The following is a 25944-nucleotide window of genomic DNA, read 5'->3' as shown; positions in this document are numbered from 1 at the left end:
CCCACCCTTCATCCTGACTGTCTCCCAAGTCCTGGACATCTCTGCTGTTGGAGTAGAGTGTGGGAGCCTTGGTGGGTGCAGCTCTCACAGGAGAATCCAGAGCCCTGGGGAAACGTTAGGTCTGCCAGAGAGAGGGCAGGAAAGGGAAACGAATGAGGCAGGACAGGAGCAAGGAATACAGAGGTGAAAGGAATAGGGGGAGTAGCCACTACTGTAGGGGGCAGGGTATAGGTATGAATTCTTATTTCCGTTTAACACGGCCTCTGGCTAGCAGCCTCTCCCAGCACACTAATAAAATATCTGTAACTACAAAGTAAAAGACAAAAACTCACGAGTTCAAAAACTACATATACACCAAAAGATACGGGAGTGCCAGAACAGAAAACAATTCCCAGTAATTTCAAAGATGACAATGAAGCATCCTTTGTTTTTGTTACATTTGGTGAGCTAACCACAGATCAGCCCACAGGTGGAAGAAACATCGAATCCCTTCCCCTCCACTCCAGCCTACCAACAGGAACCAGCAGAGTCAGGTAGGCAAAATGGGGCTGATGAGATCTTTTCTCTTTTGATGAAAATCAAATCCCCCAAATACTCACAAAACAATACGTGGCGGGAGACTGAGAAAATATAGCTTATTTGTGACAGGAAAGGGAATATTTTCTTGAAGACTCAAAGAAAGACAACTGAGAAAAACATTCAGTAAATTGCTTGGATACTCACTAGGATATAGGATGACATGGCCTCTATACTCTTTATATGTTTTTAGATTACTTTCTCTGTAGGTTAGACTAAGATTTAAAAAGAGCAATTGCCAAATTATGACCCACATTTCAGGCATCAAGTGTAAAATTAACCCTACAGAAAGTCCGCTCAGTGAAAAAGAACAAGCTTGAGGTGGTCTCCCCAGGATGCTAAGGAAAGGGGCAAACATTTTCATGATGTAAGAAAAGATTATAGATACAGAAAACAAAAGGTGTTTCTGAGAAGAAATAAGGACATGATAAATTAATTTTAAAAAGTCAGAGAAAAGAAAAACAATCTTTTTTGAATTGAGGTTTGCAAACTAAAAAGAACCCACTATGTTCTAGGCTGTTTCCTTGAAGGGAGACTCACACCTACATACCTCCTGGAAAAACTGAAGTCGACAGTTCAAGAAATAATTTTGCACAAGCAGCCAGGTTGTTAAAACAAAATTAATGGGATACAAAACCACAGAGACTTTCATAGGAACTGGAACCTAGAACCCAAATGCCCTCAGACTTCTTGTACCACAAACTGGGTGGCTTAAACAACAGAAATGTATTCTCACATTTCTGGAGGCTCTAAGTCCAAAATCAAGTTGTTGGGAAAGGTCCATGCTCTCTCTGAAGGCTCTAGGGGAGAATCTGGTCCATGTTTTTCTCTTAGATTCTGGTGATCCTTGGCTTGTAGGCTCATCACTCCAATCTCTGCCTCTGCAATCACAGGGCATTCTTCCCTGTGTACCTGTCTCTTATCTTCGAGAGACACCCTGTTAAACCGATCAGGGCCCACCCACCCTAATCAACTATGACCTCATTTTCACTTGATTACATTTACAAAGACCCAACTTCCAAATAAGGTCACTTTCACAGGTATTAAGAGTTAGGACTTCAGTGTTTTCTTTTGGGAGGACACATTCTATTCACAATGCTTCTCAACATCAAAAGCTGCAAGTCAAAAAGCAACATCTACAAAACCTGAGGGAGCAAATAGCATGATCAAAACTTACAAAACCAAGCTAAACTTTCTATTAAGTGTGGTATTAACCAATTAAACAAAAAAATTCTCAAAAACCCAAAGGCTCAGAAAATGCATGGCCCATTTATCCTTCCGAGAAAAAAAAAGTTACTTAAGAATTAAATTTAATTATGCCACAGTGGGAATATGATTTTTTTTTAAAAAAGGCAATAAACTATCACCTAAGCCCAGCTTTCCAACGTTTCACTCAGCATCCCCTCTTCTGCTTCTACTACCTTCTCATTCAGGAAATGTGTTTTCCGAACCATATCCTTCACCCCACAGTGCAGAAAGAATCTTACTTTATCTTGTGACCTCTTAAAACAATAGCACCCTGTGCCAGAACTTGCTAACAATGGCTAACATTTTTGACATGATTGTGATATGGGGCAGAGAAAGCTCTCTTCACCCCTCCCATCCTCCCAAACCAGCAGAGTAACACAACACCACAATGACCATTTTCAGTGCCAAGGAACTGAAATTACAAAAAAGAAAAAGTTGAGTTTACCATATGGTCAACGTGTGTTTTATTTTTTTTGGGGGGGGGGGTTACAACATGTGGAATAAACCTTTAAGCCAATATACACAATTTTGTATCTGCTATATGACAATGGGAAAATAATATGCACCACCAAAGGCTAGAAGGAAGTTCAGTAAAATGTCGATGGTGGTTACGCTTACGAGGGTGGAAGTACTGATGGCTTTTTTCCCTTTCTTCTACATTTTAAGGTAGACATATGTTCTGATATTTTTGTGAGAACATTTTATAAACATTTTATTTTCCTCTACACATTTATTTGAAACATAAATTTATATCCATCTTCCTTTTACTCCCAGAGGTTTCCCAGCAAGCCCACCCACCCTCATGTATACCTGTCAAGTTCCTGCTCTCCTGAGTCCCTTTCCCAGGGGGAGGGCTCACTTTTCCATCTCCAGGCACGTCTCCCTGTGCACACTGGTTTTATTCAATCCACCTTGTCTATCTAGCCCAAACTATCCATAGTCATCTTTCTCCCAGGTCTTTCTGACGTTGGACGGTCTTCCTTGTTGGTTGTTCTCACAGTCAAGTTCAAGACTGGCTTCCTCCTACAGCCACTGACGGTCCAAGATCCAGTTCCTTACCAGACGTACTTCAAAGTAATTAAAAGAAACCTCATGGCCCTAGCTTTGTCTACACTGACTTCTCTGCTTTTAACTCTCATCTCCAACAATTAATCCTTCTCTTAACATTAAAGAGAAGGATACCCCAAACCACCACCCGAATATACCTGCTTAATTTATAACAACGTAAAGAACTCCACTTTTCCCACAGAACTTTCTTTTGGGGTGATGGGAGTGACATGAGTAATGATGAGGGTAGAACCATCATGCTGCCCATCTTAACCCTGTGTAAATGGTCCCTGGGAGTTGGGCGACGCGGAAGCCCTGGGGACTGCACCTCCACACTGGATATCCAATTCCTAAAGCCATTTCTCATCTCAGTTACACACCGCACCCCACCATAACCGCTGGAGCTCACCTACCCTGACCTAAACATTGAGTACCTACATAACATCCGGATATTTACTGAGTTCTCTCATCAAATGTATCTGCCCTAAGAATGAAAATGATTAAGCTAACAGTTATTAAGACCTTACTTTGTATACCAGACACCTTGTTAAGCATTTTATATACATTAGCTTACTTATATACACTATTCCATTTAAAGTAAATGCTGTCATTACCCCCATTATAGATGAGGAAATTGTGGCCTAGAGAGGCTAAGGAAGTTGTCTCAAGTCCCGCAGCCTCTAAATGGCAAATCCGGATTTAAGCCCAGGCAGTCTGAGCCCATAGTCAGAACTCTCCATCAGGGCATCACACTGGCCTGCCTTCCCACACCACAGGGATCCTCTACCAAGGTGCATACTGAGCTTGGAGTACTGTTTGGGGCTTAAGAAATTATCCTCCATAGATAATTTAGCAAGTCATGTTTCTCTGAATGATAATCATCAGGAACATTCTGTCATATTGGACATGCTGACATTTTGGGGGTGGAAAAACAAGTGGAGGCAAAAGGCTTTCAGAACAATACCATAACCAGTACACCACCCCCTCACTAACTACTCACATCCAAACTCTGGCAGTCCCCTCAGCAAAGCTGCCTGCCAGCAGGCCTCATTACAAGAGAGAGAATAAAAGGGAGCTGCTACCATTTATCTTATTTCAACTCCTTACAAGGAAAATGGGATATATAAACATTTGGTGAAAAATGGCTCAAAGTTACTAGGCAGCATTTAAAGATTCTTTCCCCGCAAAAACACATTAAGAATGCAACACAACCGATTCAGTGCACATTCTAGGAAGAAGCAGACTAAATCAATTGTGTGTGTGTGGCCATTTAACAAGATCCTTTTCAGGCTTGTATTGTTGGGGGAGGGGACAAGGAGTGGGGAGAGAATGAGATGACTTTACATTTTCTGCCCTTGCCATTTTATTGGCTATATTTCTCCTCCATCATCCAAAAAGATCATCGCTCAGTTTTCGAAACAGCAGCCTCAATGACATGTCTGGTAAAATATCTTAGCAACAATGTCAATATTGTCTCAGCACAGCTAACCATGTTAACATTCCCCTCTAATCATGATTGCTCAAATAAAAAATGGAATGCAAGCTACTCACTTCATTCATTCTCTAGTATCACTCTGGAAAAACAGCCCTCTAACAATTTCTATGCAGTTGTATGTAAATTAAACATCAAAATTATATTCAATAGCTATTTGTTTTTGGGTCTCTAACTTGCAAGTGTGAGAATCAGCAAATCTTGAGGAGAAATCGGCATAAACACTAGAACCAAGTAAAATATATTGACACATTACTTTGATCGAATCCTGTCCCATGTTATTTCTGTAATGGAATGTTTTCACTCATCTACTTGTACATCGTATTTCAAATCCATCTTTGTAGGGCTGCCAAGAACAGGGTTTACTGGATCATGGGGGAGCTCTTTCTCCTAAGAATTTTCAAAGTCACATGCACATCCCTCTGCCATGGTTGGTTGGGGCTATCCCTGCATAGACACAGGAACAAACAGCACACCAGTGGCTCCCAAGCTTGGCTGCCCATTCAAAAACCATTTTAAAAAAACATAGAAGCTTGGGTCTCACTGATGGTGAGTGATTCTGTAAGTATGATGGGAATTTGAATCACAAGTGGCTCTGGTGACCCAGCCACGCTCAGGAATCACGGCACTAGACAACTAAACTAGAGTTTGTGCTTGTAAAGCCCAGATGCACACCACATCACATGGGCAGAGCACCTTTGAGCGCACACACATCTTTGCAGAATTCTGGCAGTGGATCCCTGCATTCAGGACTCACATTCCTTCCCCCTCCCCTCTCCTAGTGAACACATGCCCTCCCAGACTGTTTGCAGCAACTGTCCCACAGCTCTCCGCTAAGGCCAGACCCGTCACCACGGCTCTGTCCTCTATCTGCTCCAGATGGAGTGGCCAGGGTCAGGCCTGTGACACAGACCAGGGAACAAACCAAACAAAAATATCTAAGACGCCGCCATTATCTCAAGCCTGGAGAAGAGGGTCAGGAGCAGAAAAGCACAGAAGCCAGAATGGTACAGAAATTACCATAAGTTATAATAAGAGCAAACATTTACAAAATGCTAACTATAGTCCACGCATTATTCTAAGCACTTTAACCCACTGAATCCTCAGCACAACCCGCAGTCTTGGAAGATAGATAATGTTAGCATCCCCATTTTACAGATGCAAAAATGGAAATAGTGAGGTTAAACAACTAGACCTGGGAACTTAAGCAACCTGGCTGCTATAATGCCCTGAATATAGACTTTAGAGACAGCCCGATAAACTGGATTCAAATCCTGGGTAGAAGCACTTAGTAATTGTGTAGTCTTAAGCCAATTTTTTAACCTTTCCAAATAAGCTATTTATGTAAGGTAACTGTTTATAAGCATTTGACACAGTCTGATACATAGTAAACACTCAAAGGGTAACTTTTTTCCTCCCAGGGATTCACTTCCTAGTGAACTGTGGTTTCACTTCCTGCTTTCTTCAGTATCTTGAGGAAGAAAAAGAGGTATGTCACCCCTCCCTCCAAACATTTGAGTATCAAAAACTCTTGATAGCAATTTAAATATTTATATATTTTATTTCCTTGCTTAATGGGCATTTACCAAAAATCAAGCATACTATGTGGTAAAATCAAAACAAAACAAAAAATTCCCCACATTGTCAACATTATCACACCTAAGGTTAAAAACAAACGTCACTTCATTTGACACAGAGATTATCACCTTCATTTTACAGGCAAGAAAACTGAGGTTCATAAAAATGAAACAACTTGTTCAAAGAGAACTAGTATATATATGTTCAAACTGGAACTCTTACTAAGTTTTCTGAAGCCAAACTAACAGAATGCTTATTCATCTTTAAGATGCTGCTTCCATAAATCAGAAGAGATTTGAGGTACTATTTGGGAAGTCCAATAACCATGGTAACAATTTAATGGATGTGTGTGTGTGGGGGGGGGGAACTCCAGAACCTCTAATCTTCAGAATTTTAGAGCTAAGGATGTAGCTCTAGAGGTTTAATCAGATTAGCACCATAAAAACTCACACACAGAGCAGGAAAAGAAAGTTGACCTCCCTGAAATAATGATTTGTAAACTCTCAGTTTTTAACATGGAACTTACAGAATTAAAACAAAATCCTTCACTTAATCCTACTGAAAATGAAGGATGACTTAGATGAATCTTTTTAGGTTTTATAATTCAAAATTAAACATGACATGCTTGACTTGATCAGAACTCAAGCTAGTAAATGATCAGTGGTTAATCTTACCAAAATAGTAAAACAGCTACCAAACCCAACAGAAAAATAGGTTAAACAAACAGAGAAAGAAATTTAAATCTTTATTTTTGACAAATACTTATATAACACATACTAGCTGCCAAGCATGGATTTAAGCAATTTATAATAACTCATTTGATCCTCATAAGTGACCCATGAGGCACAGAAAGGTTAAGTAATTTGCTCGAGCTGACACAGCTGGTAAACTGTGGAGCCAGAATATAAATCCAGGCAGTACTGTATGGAAGGGCCCATCAGTACGATGTGGGTAAAGGGGATCCAATATATGGTTATGGAAAGAGAACTGACTCTGGGTGGTGAACACACAATGTGACATATAGATGATGTATTACAGAATTGTACACCTGAATCTATGTAACTTTACTAACAATTGTCACCCCAATAAACTTTAAAAACAAGATGGGTTTCTATTCATTCTAAAGAATTGCATAATTAAAAGAATGAGATATAAATGTTCCCTATCATACTGGCAAAGATGAAATAGTTCGATTATAACCTATGTAGGTAAGCATGTAAATAAACTAGCATTCACGTATATTGAAGGTGGAATTGTAAATTTAATGCCACCTTTTTGAAGGGCAACTTTACAAAATCTAGGAATGTTATAAATGAACACACTTGTTAACCAATAGTTTTTCTTATAACTACTCTTTTGAAAGCACAGGCAGTTATATACAAGGAGATGCACTCTAGTATTGATTGCAATGATGACAAAAAAGATACAATCATCAATAGGGGAATAATGAAATAAGTTATAGGATATTTATCCATTGTAATACTGAGCAACTTTTTAAAAATCTATATATATTAGTACGTGCTAACATAAGAAAAGGCCTAAAGATGCATTCAACCAACACAGTAATTTACAAAATAAAACACACTGTAAAGTCCACGTGGGTTTTCTTAAGGATCTATACATGTATACAGAGGGTGCCAAAAAAATGTATACACATTTTAAGAAAGGAAAAAACTGTATTAAAATTATGCTGATGGTAACCACTTTGAGCACCTCTTGTAACTGCACAGGTCAAACGAGACTTGTATTCATCTTTTGTTATCGGTATATACTATTACAATTTTAATACAGATTTTTCCTTTCTTAAAATGTGCATACATTTTTTTGGCACCCTCTGTATATATACATACATGTGCACATATGTGCACAGAAAATATCTAGAAAAGATCAAATAAACTGTTAACATTAATTGCCTTTGGGGAGTGAAAAATACAAGTGTATAACCCTTTTTAATAACTGTATATTATATTTAACTTGTATTACATTTATGGTCTTTGAGTGGCTTGACAAAAAAAAATAGGATGGATTTATAAAAGTCTCAAGGACACCAAACAGAAATGGGCTTTAACATATAGAAAAGAAACAGAGATATTACTCCCAGTGATTGAGTCTAGACTGAGACCTCGTAAGAATTTCAAAAATAATCCTTCTAGTGAAGGAAAAAGAAAACACTTCTAGAGGGAAAAAAATCAAAATAAATATCCCTGGATACAGAAATTATAAGGGAAATCTACTGTTTTCTATTTCAGGGATATGTTTTCCTCTTTGTTTACTCAGTGCTAAAGATAAACATAAGATAGCCAGCCAGAGATATAGTAAAACCTGAACTAGCCTGGAATCAAAAACTACACTTTGACCCCATCTTTACTTTAGCTGTATGACCTTGGGCAGTTGCTCAATGCCCCTTTTCTTAATAGTCCTCAAAAAATGAAGACACTGAACTCAATTTCTAAGGTCCTTCCAGATCTAAAACCTTTTATTTCATCATTTTATTTTAATTTGAAAAAGAATTCCTGTACATAATAATCTAAGAATATGAGCCATGCATAAAAAGAAACAAAAACAAACAACAACAACAAAAATCACTTAAAAATAGAGTAATTAAGGAGATACTTAACTATCTGGAAGTACCCCTGCCTGCTGTTAGGAACTCACCAGTAATCAGGCTTCCGGCACATTCAGGTAGCAGGAAGCACTTACACTTTTGGACTGTGCACAAGGCAGGCTGCTATCAAGTACTGTGGAAAACCTGATGACTCATTTGAATTAGTGTTATGCTTTTATTCTGGTTTCTCTATACAATAAATTTCTTAAATATAAGCCAAGTAGACTGGTGGACCTCCAGCCTTAGCACAGACATGAAATGTTAACAATGCACGACACACTTCTACCCATTGAACACAGGCAGTTTCACTATCAACAGCTTCAATGAAAATCCCCCTGTGAATGACTTGATAAGGAAACCCCACTATTACACACCAGGGACGGCACCAAGCAAAGAGAAGAACCAGACTGAAGAGCTTCATACATTCCCAACAGAAAAAACATGTAAAATGGACATAAAAAGACAACCTCTGAAAAAAAAATGTAAATGGACACTCAATATTTAAGGAGGTCTATCAATCTCAAAGAAACGTGATTTTTAAAACAAATACATGTTTTAATCTATAAACATGGCAGAGACTGTTACAATTCACAAATACCCATTAATAGCAAGTCATGCAAGCAGGCACGCTCATACACTGCTTACACAGGTGGCAACCAACACAATTCTTCTGGAAAACAATTTGGCAAGAGGTACCGTGAGCTTCTGAAAAGTTCATTTCCTTTCACTATTAATTCCTTGCCTGGAAACATTCTACTAAAATAATCAGAGATTTGTACAAAGGGTATTTTCCAGAGTTTCTTAATGAATGAGAAAAACATGGAAACAATTAAAATGAGCCCAAACAAAATTGTATATTGGTACAGTAATGTATTAGGCATTTTTCTAAGATTAATGACATTAAAAAGGATAATGCAAAAGATAAAGAATATCATAGAGTATTTTTTTCCTTTATTTCCGTAGGGCTTTTTCTCTATGTCCTATCCATATTTCCCAAATTTTCTACAATGAGCACATACTATATTGGGCATTGATTCAAAGACCATATTTATTTTCAATTTAACTTTTCCAAAGCCCAAATGTATGTAATAGTTGATGGCATCTTAAAATCGCTATCAGCCAGTTAATGGTTGCAATGAGGCGGTCACTGTGAAAGCTGGGTTATTACATCTAGCGGAGTGACTACACAATTGTAACCCCTTTCAGGTTTTAGTCAACAAACCACTTAAGATCCACTGTAGAAGGAGTAAGAACCCTGGATTTCATCTGAAAGTCTTCCATTAAAACCTCCTTTTGAGATCAGAAAAGGATGTCATCAAATTTGCAGGAAAGAGGTCTGCAGCTTGGAAGAAAGTCCGGGAGAATATCGTGAAGGACTCGAAAACCAGCACAGCAGCTGTGCTGTTAATGGCTGAGAAGATCAGTCGTGTGGAAACTGGATATTGATAACTCATTGAAAAACTGATTTAGGAGGCTCAGGCTCTGAATATAAATTTGAAATGTCTCAACAAACTTATTTACGTTTTCCTTCTATTTTATGAAAAACATGGAGATATGTAAAAATAACTCTCTAAAAGAAGAAAATAGTAAGTATAACAAACTTTAAAAGTATTATGTCAGTTTAATTGACAGCAGTTCTCTCTTACTTAGTAGTACACAAAATAATGGTGTGTTTTATAATCAGTGAAATAAGGTGTTCTTGTCTGTATTCAGAACAATCAAGACAAGGGCTTTAGGCTGAATTGTGCTCTGCCCCCAATTCCTATGTTGAAGCCCCAACCCCCAATGCATTAGAAGGCAGGTCCTTTGGGAGGGAATTAGGTTTAAATGAGGTCATGAGGGTGGGCCCCTCATGATGGAGTTAGTGCCCTTATAAGAAGAAACATCAGAGAGCTTGCTGTCTCTGTCTTTTGTGATGTGAAAACACGGGGAAGCAGTGTGCAAGAAACAACCGTCACCGGAACCCAACCATGACGATCAGGGGATCTCAAGCTTCCAGCCTCCAGAACAGAGCTGAGAGAAAATAAATTTCTATCGTTTAAACCACTCTATGGTAGCATGAACGAAGACAACAAGAAAATGCACCATCAAAAATCAAAATATGTTTTAATATATGGTACTTGGAAATGATTCTCTACATAACTCTAAAGTCATCTAGAAAATTTGCTTGGGGTGGGGCAGGAACAAACAAACTCTTACAAAAATATAAGGCATTAATACATAAACTTTTCCATTTTGAAAACAAATAAAAGTACAGTCCTCAGGACATCAGCAGTGTAGAGGTGGCTCTCCTCCATCCTTAACCTGGAGTTTGTATCCAGGCTCTCAGCCTCTATTACCAGCCAGTTCCATGATCTATAAAAACCCCAGACAAGTGCCCAAACCACTCGAGCCACCTATGTGCATGTCCCGTATCAGAGACATCATCATTCCTCAGTAATCTGTGCTCTGGGATACTCTCAGGGCACAGAGAATGTCATCATGTACCAAATCTAGCAGTTTGATGTCCCCAAACTCCCTTAAAAATGGGCAATTCTCTGACCCAAATAAACATTGAGTGAAAAATTAAAAAACAGCTACTCAGGTCTTGTTTTCTCTTTACCCTTAAGATAGTGCTGTGGTCCGCAGAACACAGGACAAGAATCTGAGTCTACTTTGGGAACTTTGATGACTGATAAGATATAACTAGACTGTCATCAAAGTGGGGAGAATGTGGGACAGAGAGAGTTGAGAGACACAAAGCCTACTTTCTAACTCCATGGTGTCAGATGTGAAAAACGGCTTCTCCGTATGATGCTCTACACCAGGGCTAGAGCTATCTAAATTGGTTACTCCTGATGGCCATCCTGTAGGACAAATGCAAGGTTAAAGCCTCCATCCCCTTAAGAATTTAGATCATCCTCTATGGCAAAAATAAGTCCATTGAGGTAAAAATCTTTAGTAGATCACCTTCCCTGTCAGTAACTATATCTGCCAGTGGAGTCTATGAAATCAAGTTTTTTACTTTCTGTAAAATAGAAATAAACCTTGGAAGTCCCCTTCAGGGAAATGCAAATAGGTCACATGAAAATTCAAATACAGAGTTTTTTATGGGAATTAAGAAGCTACACATGACAAAGCTCTTTGAAGACGAGGTCTATACAAAAAGAGGATCATTGTTTTTTGTCTTTTACAGAAAAGCAGCTTTAATGAAAAAAATATTGGTCAAATGACATTAGAGTTGAAGAATGGGCTCTGAATTGTTAATTTATATTTTCATATTATGTTTCCTATTGCATTTACACAGGTACATGCAAAAAGGGATCCAAGTAAATAAGTGTTGTTGTTTGAGAATTTTGCCACATCCTTTATGATGATTCAGATAGGTTGTGACTTGCTGAGGCCATAAAAAGTGGGAGATCCAGGATGAGGCTTGACTTCACCTTCTTCTCGGTCCAGAGCTTTCTCTAATTATGCCCCTCACGGGAAACAGGAAGGTCAGGACAGAGCAGGTTGCTCCATTGTGTGTAGGTGTCTGACAGATGATAAATGCTAAGTTTTTGTTCCTTTCCTTCTCTAACTCTTTCATCTGTTAAATTTCCCTAAAACCTGTGGGAAAGCTATAAAGAGGACAGGGGACAGGGCTTCCACATATGAAAACCTTCATTAGTTAAGGATGGGTTGAGATGAAACATTTCAGAAACTTTATGAATTGTACTTAGAAACCTCTTCTTAAGGCGGCTTGCTAACTCCTGAAATCTCTTGAGCAAAGGTAAAAGCCTTTCAGTTTAATTTCACAAAGAAAAAATATAAAATGCAAGTGCTTGATATAGGCTAAAAGGTAAAATAAATGATTGTCAAAGTATAAACCATCATAAAACAAACAATTCTGCACTTTCCCACTTTGGTTATGAGGAAAAGGGTAAAGAGAGCAGAAGAGCCTTTAGTATCTAAAGTTGATGACAAGTTATGGAAAGAAGCTCCTAGAAACTCACTCTTTTGCCTGAGATCAGTCTTGCTTTCTCTTTAACAGGGAAGGAACAAGAAGTTTTGGAAGCGTTTTGTTTGTTCTTTAAGGTATCACAGAGTTTTCTCAAGAAAGCAAAGCTGTAGTGAATATCGAGCAAAAGCCAGATGTCAAGCGAAACAATTTTGCAAAGAGGTTCTCTTATTTAACCCAACAACATCCCTGTGAGGTAGCTTCGCTAGGTTAAGAAATTTGTGTAAGTTCAAATAAACTGGGAGGTGATTAAGCTTCCCAGCTTTGCATCTGTATCTTCTAATTCTAAAGGCCGTATTGTTTCTAGACTTTGTGACACGTATTAGGGACAACAAAGAGAAAAACTGAAAAAGGGATCGATCACACCAGAGGAAACAGCATTATTGCTTCTACCAAACACCGGCTTGGTTCCGTGCTATGTTTAAATTGTGTCCTAATATTTTACAGAATTTGTTCAAATGCCCCAGTAAAGAGAAATACAATACCTTTAGTCTGAATTACTTCTGCTTGTTCTGTTGCTTGGAAAACACTTTTGGGGTCAGTTAACAACAAGATACCAAATATCCAGACCTCAGCAAGACAGTCACTGCACTAAATTCCTAAATAATAGTCCACAACCACAGAAAATTGGCAATGCAGCACAGAATAATCAAAAGCAGCTTCATATTTTCCAGATAAAACAAAGCATCGTTTGTATTGAGGCATTTTTAGAAGGTACCACTGAAAACCAGACTGCAGCCTGGAGTGGCTTAAAATACCACATTTAACAATCACATCAATGACTTTTAAACTTTAGAGGCAAACAGCTTCCTTTTACTACAAATTCAAAGTGAAGGATTAGATGCAAAGCTAACAGATTAATTCAGTACATACTCAAGCTTCGAGACTATCCAATGCCTTAATTAATACCATTACAAGTGTATTTCGCCAACCAGCTGGGTTTTAACGATTAAAAGGTGAAGGTCAAATGTTTTTTTAATAAATTACTTCAAATTAAGCCCCCCCCCCCGCACTGTAAAAAGAACACAGATAATTAAATTGAAAGGGAAAGACTAATAAATAATTATTTTGGCACATTAAGCAACCTATCCTTAATCAGTCTATATTTTAATTGAGGCAGTACCACAATTAAAAGCTCACTGAACTTTGCTCTTCTGCTTTAACTTGAAGCTACTTCTGCACCAATACAAATAACTAGGAGAGCTGGATAAGGCAAAGGACTATGGATTCAAGCCTGGCGGAGGGCAGGAGAAGAACTAGAAGAGGCCTTGCCTGTCTAATACTTCCAGATTGATTCCACTATTGCCAGGATTGAAAGAAAACCAAAAACACCATCAACTGTGAGCTTAGACTATATCATAGATGTCAGATAAAACTAGGTTTCATTTCTTATAAACCAGTAGGCAAAACAGGTCCAAAACACTAGCCAAGCCCTTTACTCGCTACATGGAAGCAGTAGCTATTATAATGAATTATACTAGATCTCTGTGCTTGGTTTGTTTTTGAAGTAGAAGGGACCTGCCCAGTGTCTATGACTGAAGAATCCTCTGCAATGTGCGTCTTGGTGGGAGGTAAAGTCCACCTTGTCCTACAGAAGCTAAGAAGTACAACTACACACTTGTCAGGCCTCTCTTGCAGCTAGAACACAAGCATGGGAACCAGGCTCAGCTATTTAGTTGCACTCGATCCACACATTCAATTTTTCTTTGGCTATTCTGAAGCATTTTCTACTCCAGATGAATTTTTAAATCAACTGGGTATGCTGTGTTAAAAAAAAAAAAATGACAGGACTTTGGGGCAGTGAAAATACACTATATGATACTATAATAGTGTTACATGTCATTATACATTTGTCCAAATTCACAGAATGCAAAACACCAAGAGTGAACCCTAATGTAAACTATGGACTTGGGGTGATTATGATGTGTCAATGTAGGTTCATCAAATGTACCAATGTATGTACAACAAATGCACCACTCTGGTGGGGGATGGTGATAATGGAAGAGGCTGTGCATTTGTGATACGGGGTATACAAAAAAATCTCTGTATCTTCGTCTCAGTTCTGCTGTTAACCTACAACTGCTCTAAGTATAGATAATTTTGTAAAATCTGGTGGTTTTAAAAAATGAATCTACCCATTCAGAAATATGGTATTTCTCTCCATTTATTCAGGTCTCCCTTTAAGACTTTCAGTAAAGTTTTGTCATTGTCTTCGATATAAGGCTTGTATATTTTTTCTTAGATTGATATTTAGTTTTCTTCCTATCCTAAAATGGTACCTTTTTCCTATTCATTTTCTAAACAGTGCTGCTTTACATAAAATATATTAATTTCTTATGTGCTATTATATTCACTCTAAACTCTTATTAGATCCAGATTTGATAACAGAAAACTTTCAATCTTAGAATACAGTAATTATTTCATTTTTCAAATTAAGTTTAATAATAGTAACATGAAGATTTTGTGATAGTAAAGGTCACTTAAAATAAAGAGACATGTGGTAAAAGGTTGTAGATCTCTCTAGAGAACTTCAAAATAAAGATAACACCTCATTTACTTGTTTTAGATCAAGGTCCTAACATAAGAGCAAGGAGAGAAAAAATAGATGCCCTCATCTGGCACCTTCTACATTATAGTTTAATATTGATTTTTGCTCCCTTAGGCCCAACTCAAGGTCAAGAGAAAGACAGTGCTCATTCACACTCATGGAATGGTCGAGACGAGGTAAATTTACTTTCCCAAAACACATTTTAAAGTTTTTAATATTGCATTCTCCAATATGATTCTATAGCGCCCAGAAAACACTTTTTGCTCAGCTATAAGTACTTCCTAGATAAAAACACACACACACACACACACAAAAAAAAACCATAATCATAAAAAAGATGTTTGCTATTTTTAGAGTTTACTCAATGGCTTTCAAGTTTAATATCTCACTATACATATTTCAAATATCCATATATATACGTACATATGTGTATATATATATATACACATAACAAATTTCAATTCCTGCTAAATTTTTACCATTAGTTTAAAGTAGGTACATGTAATATCTTCTTTTAGGGATAGAAGCTGAGGGTACACCAACTGTTCAACACTACTTCTAAAAAAATAGTTTTCTTTTGAAGAATACTAAATTTAACTCAGTGATTATATTTTCCAAATTCTCACAATAGGTTCATAAAAGGGTAGTTCAAGATTGTCTGTAAAAACAATCTACAAAGGATAGGAAAAGCTGAACTCAGTATTTTAGACGTGAATATTTCCTAAATTTCTAGGATTGTGAGTTCAAGTACATAGAAATTAATTTTCCTTTGTGCTTGCAACAAAGATTGGTGTTAATTGGAAACAGTAGAGCAAACTTTTTCCGTACTGCAGGAGATACTATTACCCAACTTTCAGAGGCGTCTCAGATTAGCCGGCTTCAATTTACAGAGAAACTTAGCTATGATTTACTTATATAATGAGAGTTGGCGCAGAGCTCAGCATATGAATGGTCAAATTCCAAGTATTTTCCCCAATCATTTTGTGACATAACTTCAAGATTTAAAATTCCATCTGCTTTGTTCCCCAACTAATACAACCAGGTTGTAGTTAAGAGGAAAAAGGCACATAGTATACAGATGTTTTATGAGAAACGTTCCCATTACTTTTTCAAGTTGGTTTGCATTAGTGAAAAGCCGTTGTGTGGGAATTATTATGAAGAAGTGATTCAGAAAATAAAAACAGTAGTTGCTCTTAAAGACAAGGGGGGATTAAACCCCAAATCACATGATCTACAACTGAAAAAGTTTCAAATGCAAACTATGTTCACTGTCTGGCCCATCTGAAAGACAGGGTGTTGAGTACCATTTATATACTGTTATTTCACATGAGTCTGGATTGATCAAACAGGATGGTAGGTTGGTTGTGAAAGACTCCATCACTAAGTGGGGGAGTTTTGGCTTTGATGCTCTGGCCACTGGTTGGCAGCTCTAGCCAGATAGTTTAGGATCTAACTTTATGCTGGAAATTACAAAGGCATCTAATGAGGCAAACAACAAAGTTCCTGAGATGAGTGTCAGATGAGCCAAAACTGGAAAAAAAAATTTTTTTTTAAACTCCTTTCAGAGAAATAAAGAGGATGTTTTGGCTGTGACCCAACAAAGGATGAATATCCTCCTGGACAGAAATTATGGGAACTAAAAATTCTCCATAGTAACAGTTCTAATTAATTATTCAAAGCTAGGGGTTGATTTTCTAAGGTTAAGAGCTAACTATGGTCTCCTGTTTCTAATATTAAAAACTGGTTTCTTCTTTGTATCTGTTTACTCACGCATTAATGAGAAGCTTCTAATGGAATCCTAACAGCAACTTGACAACAAAGACTACTTTTAAGGTAAGTTTGTCATTTTTGCAGACTTGGTTTAAGGGATAACTAATAAACAAGAAATTTGTCTAGGTTCCATATAACCAAAAAGTTTTAAAGTCCACTTTATATATAAGTATAGAAATAACAGATATTAACAAATCTTATCATAAGGTATTACAAAATCTTTTGAATTAAAAAGTTAGCTATAATTTTACGGAAAGTAATGTTATGAAAATAAGCATACTTATTTATATTTTAATAGAAATTAAAACTCTGTAAATGCGTGTTAATCCAGAGTTGGCAAATAGCTGGTTTTCTGTTATTGTATATTGAATATATATATTATATGTATATTGAATATATACAATATGTGTATATTGAATATATGCAACAACTCGGAAAACCAGCCATTTGTCAACTCTGGATTAACATGCATTTACAGAGTGAAATGGCACATTTCGGGGAAATCAATCTACACTAACAGAATTTCATTGTGCAATACAGGTAGACAGCATGTAGTTTTCCTAGAGAGAGAAATGGGATGTGTTACACCCCATTTTTGACCGGTGTTCTGAGTGGTCACCAAAATAACCTTATTGGAGTTCATCACATGGGATGGAACGTAGAGTCACAATGACCACATATGTACCAGAACTCTACAAACAGAAATGAAATCCAAGCCAAATTAAGTAGCTCTCATCATAATGAAAATTAAACAGTCTGGCATTGAGTGGGGATACACCTGTTGGGGGAAAACTTGATACTCAAAAGATGAGGGCCAGTCAGCCAGCAGTTGGTCAAACACATAAAATGCAATTACATGTGGGAAAAGGGAAAGGGCTTCTTAGAAACCAAATTCCTGGACACACTTGCCATCCCTGAATTTCTCTACGTCAAACTCCGGATCTGAATCCCTTGTTAAAATTATGAACCTTACACATCTTTTAGGGAAGAAGTTGGTTCAGAACCCAAACTCAATTTTCAAAGTCATTTCTCAAAAGAAAGTTCAGAACCACATGTCATTCCAATACACTGTTTGTTCTAACCCATATCACTTCTCTGATGCTTCCTGATGCACTGACATCTGCCCAGCCTGGGGTGGGGTCCAGACATGTGCGGCTCCACACCCACCATGTTTGCTTGACCCAATTCATTCTTTTACACATACCTGTTTCCTTCTTGCTTCCCTTTCCTCCCTCTCGGCTCTTCTTCAGCACAGCCTTTAACATGTTTGACACTCCTTTGCCTCTAAGAGAAAAGGAGGGGAAGGAAGAGGAATTAATGGTTGTAAGTTAGAATATACTCGTAACTAGCATATTGACACAAGAGGTAACTTGTGTTCAAACAAACAGATTGCTTAGGGTGATATAAAGGTGCCCTGAGTTTTACATTAATGGTCTATGAATAAAGATGGGAAACTACATGCTAAAGACATAAGGAGTGTTCTATAACGTTTAATGAAGTGATCAGAAGTTCACGGTCTTGCCATAAAAGTTTTTTAAAAACCCACAACAGTGCATTCTCAGCATTCCATATCTAATTGAAGTAACGAGGGTAAATCTAGGCACATTACTATAAGGTGTCTGGCATAGGAATGCGGGTCCTCCCAGCCCCAGTTCATCAAAAGAAAACATTAAAACAGAGAATCAAAAAGATAATGGTTAAGAAGGAAGTTACATAGTTAAAGACATGTTTTACAGATGCTAGTGATTATATAACCCCAAGGAAAACATTTTGGAAGGTTATCAGAATGAAAGACACCTTATAAGCAGTTGCAAAATAAATACAGTGGGAACACATTTTAACCCTGATGTCAGGGGACGTGATTAAACAGCACACACTACAGTGGGTTTGTACTATGGATAGTTATGACTCTTTGGGGAGGTGGGGAGGAAAGTGGAACAGGCCAGTGGCATTACAGCTGAATCCTTTCAATAAACGAGCTGTATTTTTAAGCGGGGTTGTCCTGAGCATGTAAAAACTACACAATGGCCCAGGCCTAAGATGAAACATGAAACCATCCCGACAGCAAGAGACAGACAAAAGGACCATTATTTTCATTATTTCAACAATCTCCTTTAGCTCTCTCTTCCCTCCACGGAGATGAGATGGCTGGACAACTCCAAATAGTAACAAATCTGAGTGGGTTGTATTACCCATCACAACGCACCCAATGCACCAAAGGAGAGGAAGGTAGAAGGCAAGCAGGTTGCTTCTGAAAGAAAAAAGAAAGAAATAGAGATAGGAGCGGAGAGAGGGGGGGAGGAAGGGAGAAACTCCTACACAGAGCAGGGCTCCCAAACCTGCCTAGTTTGCCTGAATGCTTAAAATGGCCTCTGTGTAACACCCTACATGTCTCACCACCCCAAAGTGGTTTTGTGGGGACCACAGGTTTTGTGGGGACCACTGACAGGCATGAAGAGTTTCAACATGCTGTCATTCACAGAATCCCATGACCAAGCACACAGGGTGACCTTTCTTATCATTTGGTCCTGGCCTGTATTTATTTTTCCAAGCCCTTTGTTTTCCTGACGAAGAAACAGAGACCCTGGGAGGCTGACTTGCCCAGGGGTCAGGCAGCTAATTAAGGCAGGGCCAGAATCCAAATCTGCAGACTCCCAGCCAGGGTCCTCCTTCTGGACTGGCCAGTCTTCTCAGAGCAATGAAAGCTTTGGGCAACAGCAATCAAACAAAATATTCAACAACAAACAAACACACCTGAGAGATACTAGAAAGATAACATCTTAAGTAGAATTTGGAGAATGTGATAGCGAAGTTTATTAGGGTTAAATCATCTTACGAACAATTCTTTACATACACAAGGGGCACAGCTTAGAGCCTAATTCTTTTTACAAATGCTACTTGAATGAACCCTGGTGAAAAGATGTGGGTTTCACCGGAAGGGCAAGCACTGAATCTGGAATAGGGCCACAGTGCGCTTCCATAGGGGAACTGGGGAAACACAAATTTCTCCTGACAGTAGTGCTTAAAAGAAACAATGCAAAATGTGGCATAAAGAATGACAGGCAAAAGTAAATAATAAATAGATAGATGCCTAATAAGCCCAGATGTTTTCCTCTCGAGATAAATCAATCAACCTTCACTGTCTGTCATTTAGCAAGGACTATATACTTTAAAAATAAAAGAAAAATATTAATGGAATCATGCCAACAGAGCTCGTCCAAGGTCCCTGTTGAACTGTTCCAGATGAATCCTGATTAATCACCCTAGTCAGCAACAATCCACAGCCCAGCCAATATGCCACTTGGTATATACGTCCCACAGAGCAAGGACTAGGAGACTGTGATTTGGGCATCCCAGAGACCTTGTGTCCTATTTTGGGGGAAGCTCAGCTGTTTTCAGGATAGTCACATCTTTTACATCAGTGGTCTTTAGTAAAGTGAAAGAGGCTATCAGGTATCCGCTGTTAATAATTTTTTTTCAGTTTCTGCTTTCCTCCCTAAATAGGAAGTCAAGGGTAACATCTTATATTTATATTCTATAAAGCTACCAAACTGTGACCTGGAGAAACTGATTATACCTGAGTGCAAAAGTAAGGAAACACACACACACAAAGGGAACAAAATAAGACTGCTCCCAGTGAGTTAAATTGTGTGATCAGAGTGGAGCTATGCAGACTCATTGGGAGTCCCAATTATCCATGACCCAAAACATGTAACTGAAACTTGATTTCATTTTTTTATAAATTTTATTGGGGAATATTGGGGCACAGTGTGTTTCTCCAGGGCCCATCGGCTCCAAGTTGTTGTCCTTCAATCCAGTTGTGGAGGGTGCAGCCCTCCACATGTGGGAATTGGCACATGTGGGAATCGAACCAACAATCCCGCTGTTCAGAGCTCGCACTCCAACCAACTGAGACATCCGGCTGCCCCGAAACTCGATTTTCATCAATGGACCTAAAGACTATGATCATCTGAAGGGGTGTGGGGTCATCAGAAAAAGCACCTATAGTAATAGATTGTGGGTCAACACTGGCAGTATCGTCCAGAAAAGATTGTCTAGACTGTATCTTTGTACTTATAAACACACACACCCATATCCAACTCCGGAAATGAACCCATGGGGCTTTTGGAGCCCGGTGCTATGTGTATGTAACTGGCATCACAGAACTACTTTCCCTTGTTCTGATACTGTTCCCACTGAGGAGCACCTCATAATTTGGCTCCTTTTTTAGCCTAACAACAGTAGGGAGATAGTGTGCTGGTCTAATCAACCCAACACAACTGACTGGTTTGTTGACAAATGTGATTCTGGGGATAAATTAATAAACGGATGTTCTGGCTTTAACCAAAAGCTCTCACGGGCTTTGTTAAAGGCAATCACTTGGCCAAGTATCATCCATTTAAGACATGGAGAATACTGGGTTTCTGACTCCAGTTTGAGTACCAAAAGAAGGACAGTAATACGTTCTTGAATGTAAATGCTACCATGAAACAGTCTTGTGAGGGCAGCCAGCAGGCTCTCCCTAAATGACAAGTCTGCACCATCATCACACACACACACACACATCCCTTCCCACAGCAACCCTAACTACTGTCATTTTTTACCCCTAAAAAGGGTGAACGCAGGTCCTGCCACAGAAGTGAGCCAAACAGAAATGATACAAACAAACCTTCCAGACACAGTAATTCAGACCCAACTGATTAAATGATAAGCCCTGAAAAGAAACTGACAGAAGCTATCAAGTTGCTACTAGAAGACCATACGTGTGGTCAGGAAGTACGTACAGACAAACATTAGAAATGTTAGCATAAAACATAAGAAATATTGTTCTTTTTCACTTTAAATATTATATTATAGACCAACACCCACAGGTATAACTCAACTACTGGCCAAATACCTCAATTCCTGCCCCATAAAACCTAAGCCTCTGTGACAGCAAGTAGTACAAATATATGGTTGGATTTGAATACTTAAAAATAAGTCTTTGAAAAAATAGAGAACTTCAGCTATCATTTCTTTATATTATATACTTTTGAGGAAGAGGGGAACAACCAGCCTCTAGGCTATAAAAATTGAAATTAACTAATGGGAGAAAATTGCCTATAATGTTCATTTCAAAGAAAATAAAATGTGAGGATGTGACATTATCCGTAGAAGCCCAATGATCTGAAGTCATGCAAATTGCCTTATTTTTTCTACTATCATTCAACATCTGCGTTTCCTAACCACCATTGAGACTTCCTTCTAAAACCCCTAGAAGTTAAATCAACTATCAAGTTTACTTTCACTTCTTGGATTTCTCCTTTAACACATAAAGTCTTTGGGGCTAGGCACAGTGTCCCCCAGTCATGTGTTAGAATTCTATGTAGTGATTACAATGGTATAGAAACTATAACAAAAATCACCCTAGGTAAGACAGATGATTTCAAAACAAGGCAAAAATCTATTTCCGCTGTAATCAGAAGTGCAGTATCATCACTACGACCGCCTTGTCTGAAATCACAGGGTAACACTAGCATGAAATGTTCCTCTTCTGGAGTGCCATACTGCGTGTTTATACAACTTCAGGTCAAATCTGTGAGCTGAGGGCAGGGACTATGTTTATTCTTTAACAGATACAAACAGAAGCCAGAACACAGGCTTCACATCCACTCTGTTCTCAGTATTTGTTGACAGATTTAACAGCGCTGCAATGAACACAGATGAACGATTTCCTCCAAAGCAAGCAATTAACCAACATTTATAGCAGTTTATAAGTTATGAAGAACATTCCTATAAATTCTTATTCATAAGGAATTCAAGTAAACTCATTTAAATCCACGTGACACCAAGCAATGAAATACAAGGAAAAATGTTGCGTTTTATAAATCCCTTCATGTCCACAACTGAATTAACCTTAAAATCTCAAGATAACAAACATCTTATTAGCCAGTTATCCAGAATAACTAAACACCCACTTTGTACACACTCCATTTGAAGGAGCTTCTCCCACCAAACTATCCTTCTGACCTCAAAGCAACGTTGTCTCTGAAAGTGCCTCTTTTGTTTTGTCAAAATAAATCAATAATGCTAGAGTAGCAATACTGACACGTGAAAATACTGGAAACTAAATACTGGAAACATAAGTTTTAAGAATTTTTTTTTTCCCCAGAGAAGGGAGAGACATCAAAAACACCCTCAATTTTAGGGGCTCAAAATTTCTTTCTCAACCTTGTAAAAGTATAAGACTGGTGTAAATAATCACCTTGTCTTCTGTGGGACTAGCTTCAGAAATATTCTTTGCATTAGCAACCTTTAGTGTTTATGAAAAGAAAGGAAATGGGTGGTGACAGTGGGAGGTTTGAAACAGCCTATAAGATAAATAATATAGAATAGAGCAAATAGGAGAAAACAAAGCAGAATAGAGACAGCAAAGGAAACAAAGAGGTCTGCTACAGAGGGCATACTGGTTGTTAGCTGGAAATTCACGGGAAACTGCATTCTAGAAGCTTTCTGAAAGCAAGAGCTATATCTCAACATTCTTTTAGAGATCCCATGAGGCTGGGAAATACCAACCCTTGATGAATACTTGAAATTCCAGGAGGTCGCTCTCACTTTTTTTTTTTTCCTGTAGTAGAAAAAACCTAGTAATCAAGAGACCTAGTCCTATAGCCCTGGTCCTGGCGTTGTGACTGGGACCCAGTCATTGAACTTCTCTGGGATTTAGATGCTTTGTCTAGAAAAGCTGGGGGAGAGGAGAGTGGACTATTGATCAAGCAAACAGAAAGCAACTGTGATAACGACTAAAGGCTTAGCCTTTGGTTTTGTTTAACTTGCATAGCTGGAAAATATGGTATTATTAGGCTATAATTTATTCCCTAAGACACATAAGCCCAACCACTTGGTCTTCTTTATTCAAACCTCTTCTATAAATTGCACCTCTAATTCTACTGTTCTTTTCTTTATAGTTAGGTTTGACTTAGGCAAAAAGACTTCAGATTTGAGTATGAGTTATATGAAGAATAGTAAACTTCCAGTCACAGGTAACGTAAATGTAATAGAGTTCTGGGCATGAAGTTTGAACTCAAATGTTTAAGTTACGATGTACAAAATTAAGTGGAAACTTCCTATTAGATTAAAATCACTTTCAATCTATATTTAAAATATTTTATAGGAAGACATACAAATTGTTTCAGGACAAGTATCTTTAAAAAATCTGATTATCCTCAATTGGTATTTCAAGTTGTTAGAAAATGACTATACCTAAGGTTGTTTAAAGACCGTCTCATTTTGGTAACTACTTGGCAAAAAGGATATTTCACTTTTGGAGCAAAATACCACAAAGTTACTTCCTTAAGGCTACAAGAGTCTCTTTTGTATGTTGTGAAGGAATTTGTCAGTCCAACTTTTAACACTACCTTCTCCATAAAGCCTTCCTGAGCCACGGTAGTCAAAAGGTATCTTTAATTCCACATTCCACTTTGTCCTGACAATATGGTTACCAATCAAAGTCACAGTGACAAATGTTGGAACTCTACCAATCCCCACGGCACCTAAAATGTACCTTTCAAGGTACAACAAACATTAAAGAAATCTCTTTAAAGGAAGGAGCAGCAGGGCTGTTATGGAAGGGAAATCAAAATCAATGGCATTTGTCTCCTACGATGGGATTGGACTAGTAATTTAAGAATTCTTCTGGCACCAAGTACTAATTTCCAAGTTTATGGTCAAAATGATGTGGCTTTACACACGATGAACAGCACATGGAATCAACGCTAGCCAGGACGGAAGTGAGGTCTTTTGAGGTTTGACAGCCAGAGACAACAGGCGTGGTATCTCGAAGACATCAAAGAACAAACACTGTGGGACCAAGTGAATGAAAAAGTTGAAAATAAGACTGGTCCTTTTAAATAAACTTCATGTGGAATAATACCAAGCAACGATAAAACCCGCACGAAGACTAATAGCATGGTTTGGTAAAGCAGAATGGCCTCAAGGGACCGTTGCTAGAAGCAAGGAAGTCAAGGAGCTTGATTCTTGGTTGAGGAAGGGTCATTCGGATGCTACTGCAGGAGGCAGGATTTGGAACATCACCCACTGTCCTAATAAGTAGTGTTTACTCTATGGCAGGTAACATGAAAAGTATTGCATACACACATAATCTCATTTTATCCTCAGAAATAATCTGAGATAGTTTACTGTTTATTTTTTATAAAGAAGGAAGCAGAGACTTAGATTCTAACAACTTTCTTGAGGTTACACAATTAGTAAAGGTAGAGCTGGGCCTTGAACTCAGGCACTGAGAAACCACTTCCCAATTCCTCATTGAACTTGGAGTGGAGACAGGGAGGTGACCAGGAGAGCACAGAATGCAAGCCTCAAATACACGGGGGCTTTCGCATGGGAATGACTGTTTGGTTGTTATGGACCCAGTGAAGGAGAGCTGGGAGAAAGCCAATATCAACGCTAGGCCCCGCAGGACCATCAGCCAACAGTTCATAGAAAACCACATAGGGTTTGAAGATGAAGAAGTCTTTGAATGTGGTCCCGTCCTCTCTCACAGTTCTGCAGAGGATGTGACGAGGGTCACAGGGTGCCCCCCAGTGTAAGCAACTTTTTTCTCCAGTTTTCTTTATAGCAACTGGAGACCAATGTCCCAACCCTCATTATGGCGGTTAGCTCCATAACAACCACATCCTGATTATGTTCTCTTCTCTTTCCCCCTCTCCTTCCTGTTCAGTTTTCCATTTGTATCATACAATAGAGCTATGATCTCCAACCCACACTGACCACCTTTCTGACGTGTAATAACTACAACTCCCTGAATAAAGGTAAGACGCATTACATAAACAAAACGACGACGGGCGAGTGATTTTGCCTTTCACGGACTCCTCTAACAGGAATACTGCTCCCTTACTGCTCAACTGGAAAGTATCAGTCGAACCCCTATAGGTATTATCATTTTAAAGAGGAAACTTTATTTTTTGTTAATTAGATGACTATAATCACAGGAGCAGATAAACCATCACCACAGCTGAAAAAAGAGCCGCTTGGAGGAGTCAATGGCACGGGTGATAGGCTTTTAGTCTGAAAGGAGAAGAGACGTGGAAGACATGCCAGAA

General features: G+C 38.4%; 1 protein-coding gene across 5 annotated transcripts in view; it reads right to left on the bottom strand.

The window, feature by feature from the left end:
- The window catches only part of TANC1 (tetratricopeptide repeat, ankyrin repeat and coiled-coil containing 1), a 218550-nt gene that overhangs the window by 130344 nt on the left and 62262 nt on the right, over positions 1 to 25944 (bottom strand). For all 5 annotated transcript variants that reach the window (XM_081052234.1, XM_081052237.1, XM_081052233.1 and 2 more), the window contains one exon: positions 18048 to 18127. In XM_081052234.1, the coding sequence (XP_080908360.1) occupies positions 18048 to 18108 (61 nt within the window). In that variant the 5' untranslated portion in view covers positions 18109 to 18127. The remainder of the gene's footprint in view (positions 1 to 18047; positions 18128 to 25944) is intronic.

The sequence above is a fragment of the Rhinolophus hipposideros genome, assembly GCF_964194185.1.
Source record: "Rhinolophus hipposideros genome assembly, chromosome: 6".
Lineage (NCBI taxonomy): Eukaryota > Metazoa > Chordata > Mammalia > Chiroptera > Rhinolophidae > Rhinolophus > Rhinolophus hipposideros.
The sequence above is the reverse complement of the archived record's forward strand: the minus strand, read 5'-3'. Positions and strand labels throughout refer to the sequence as shown.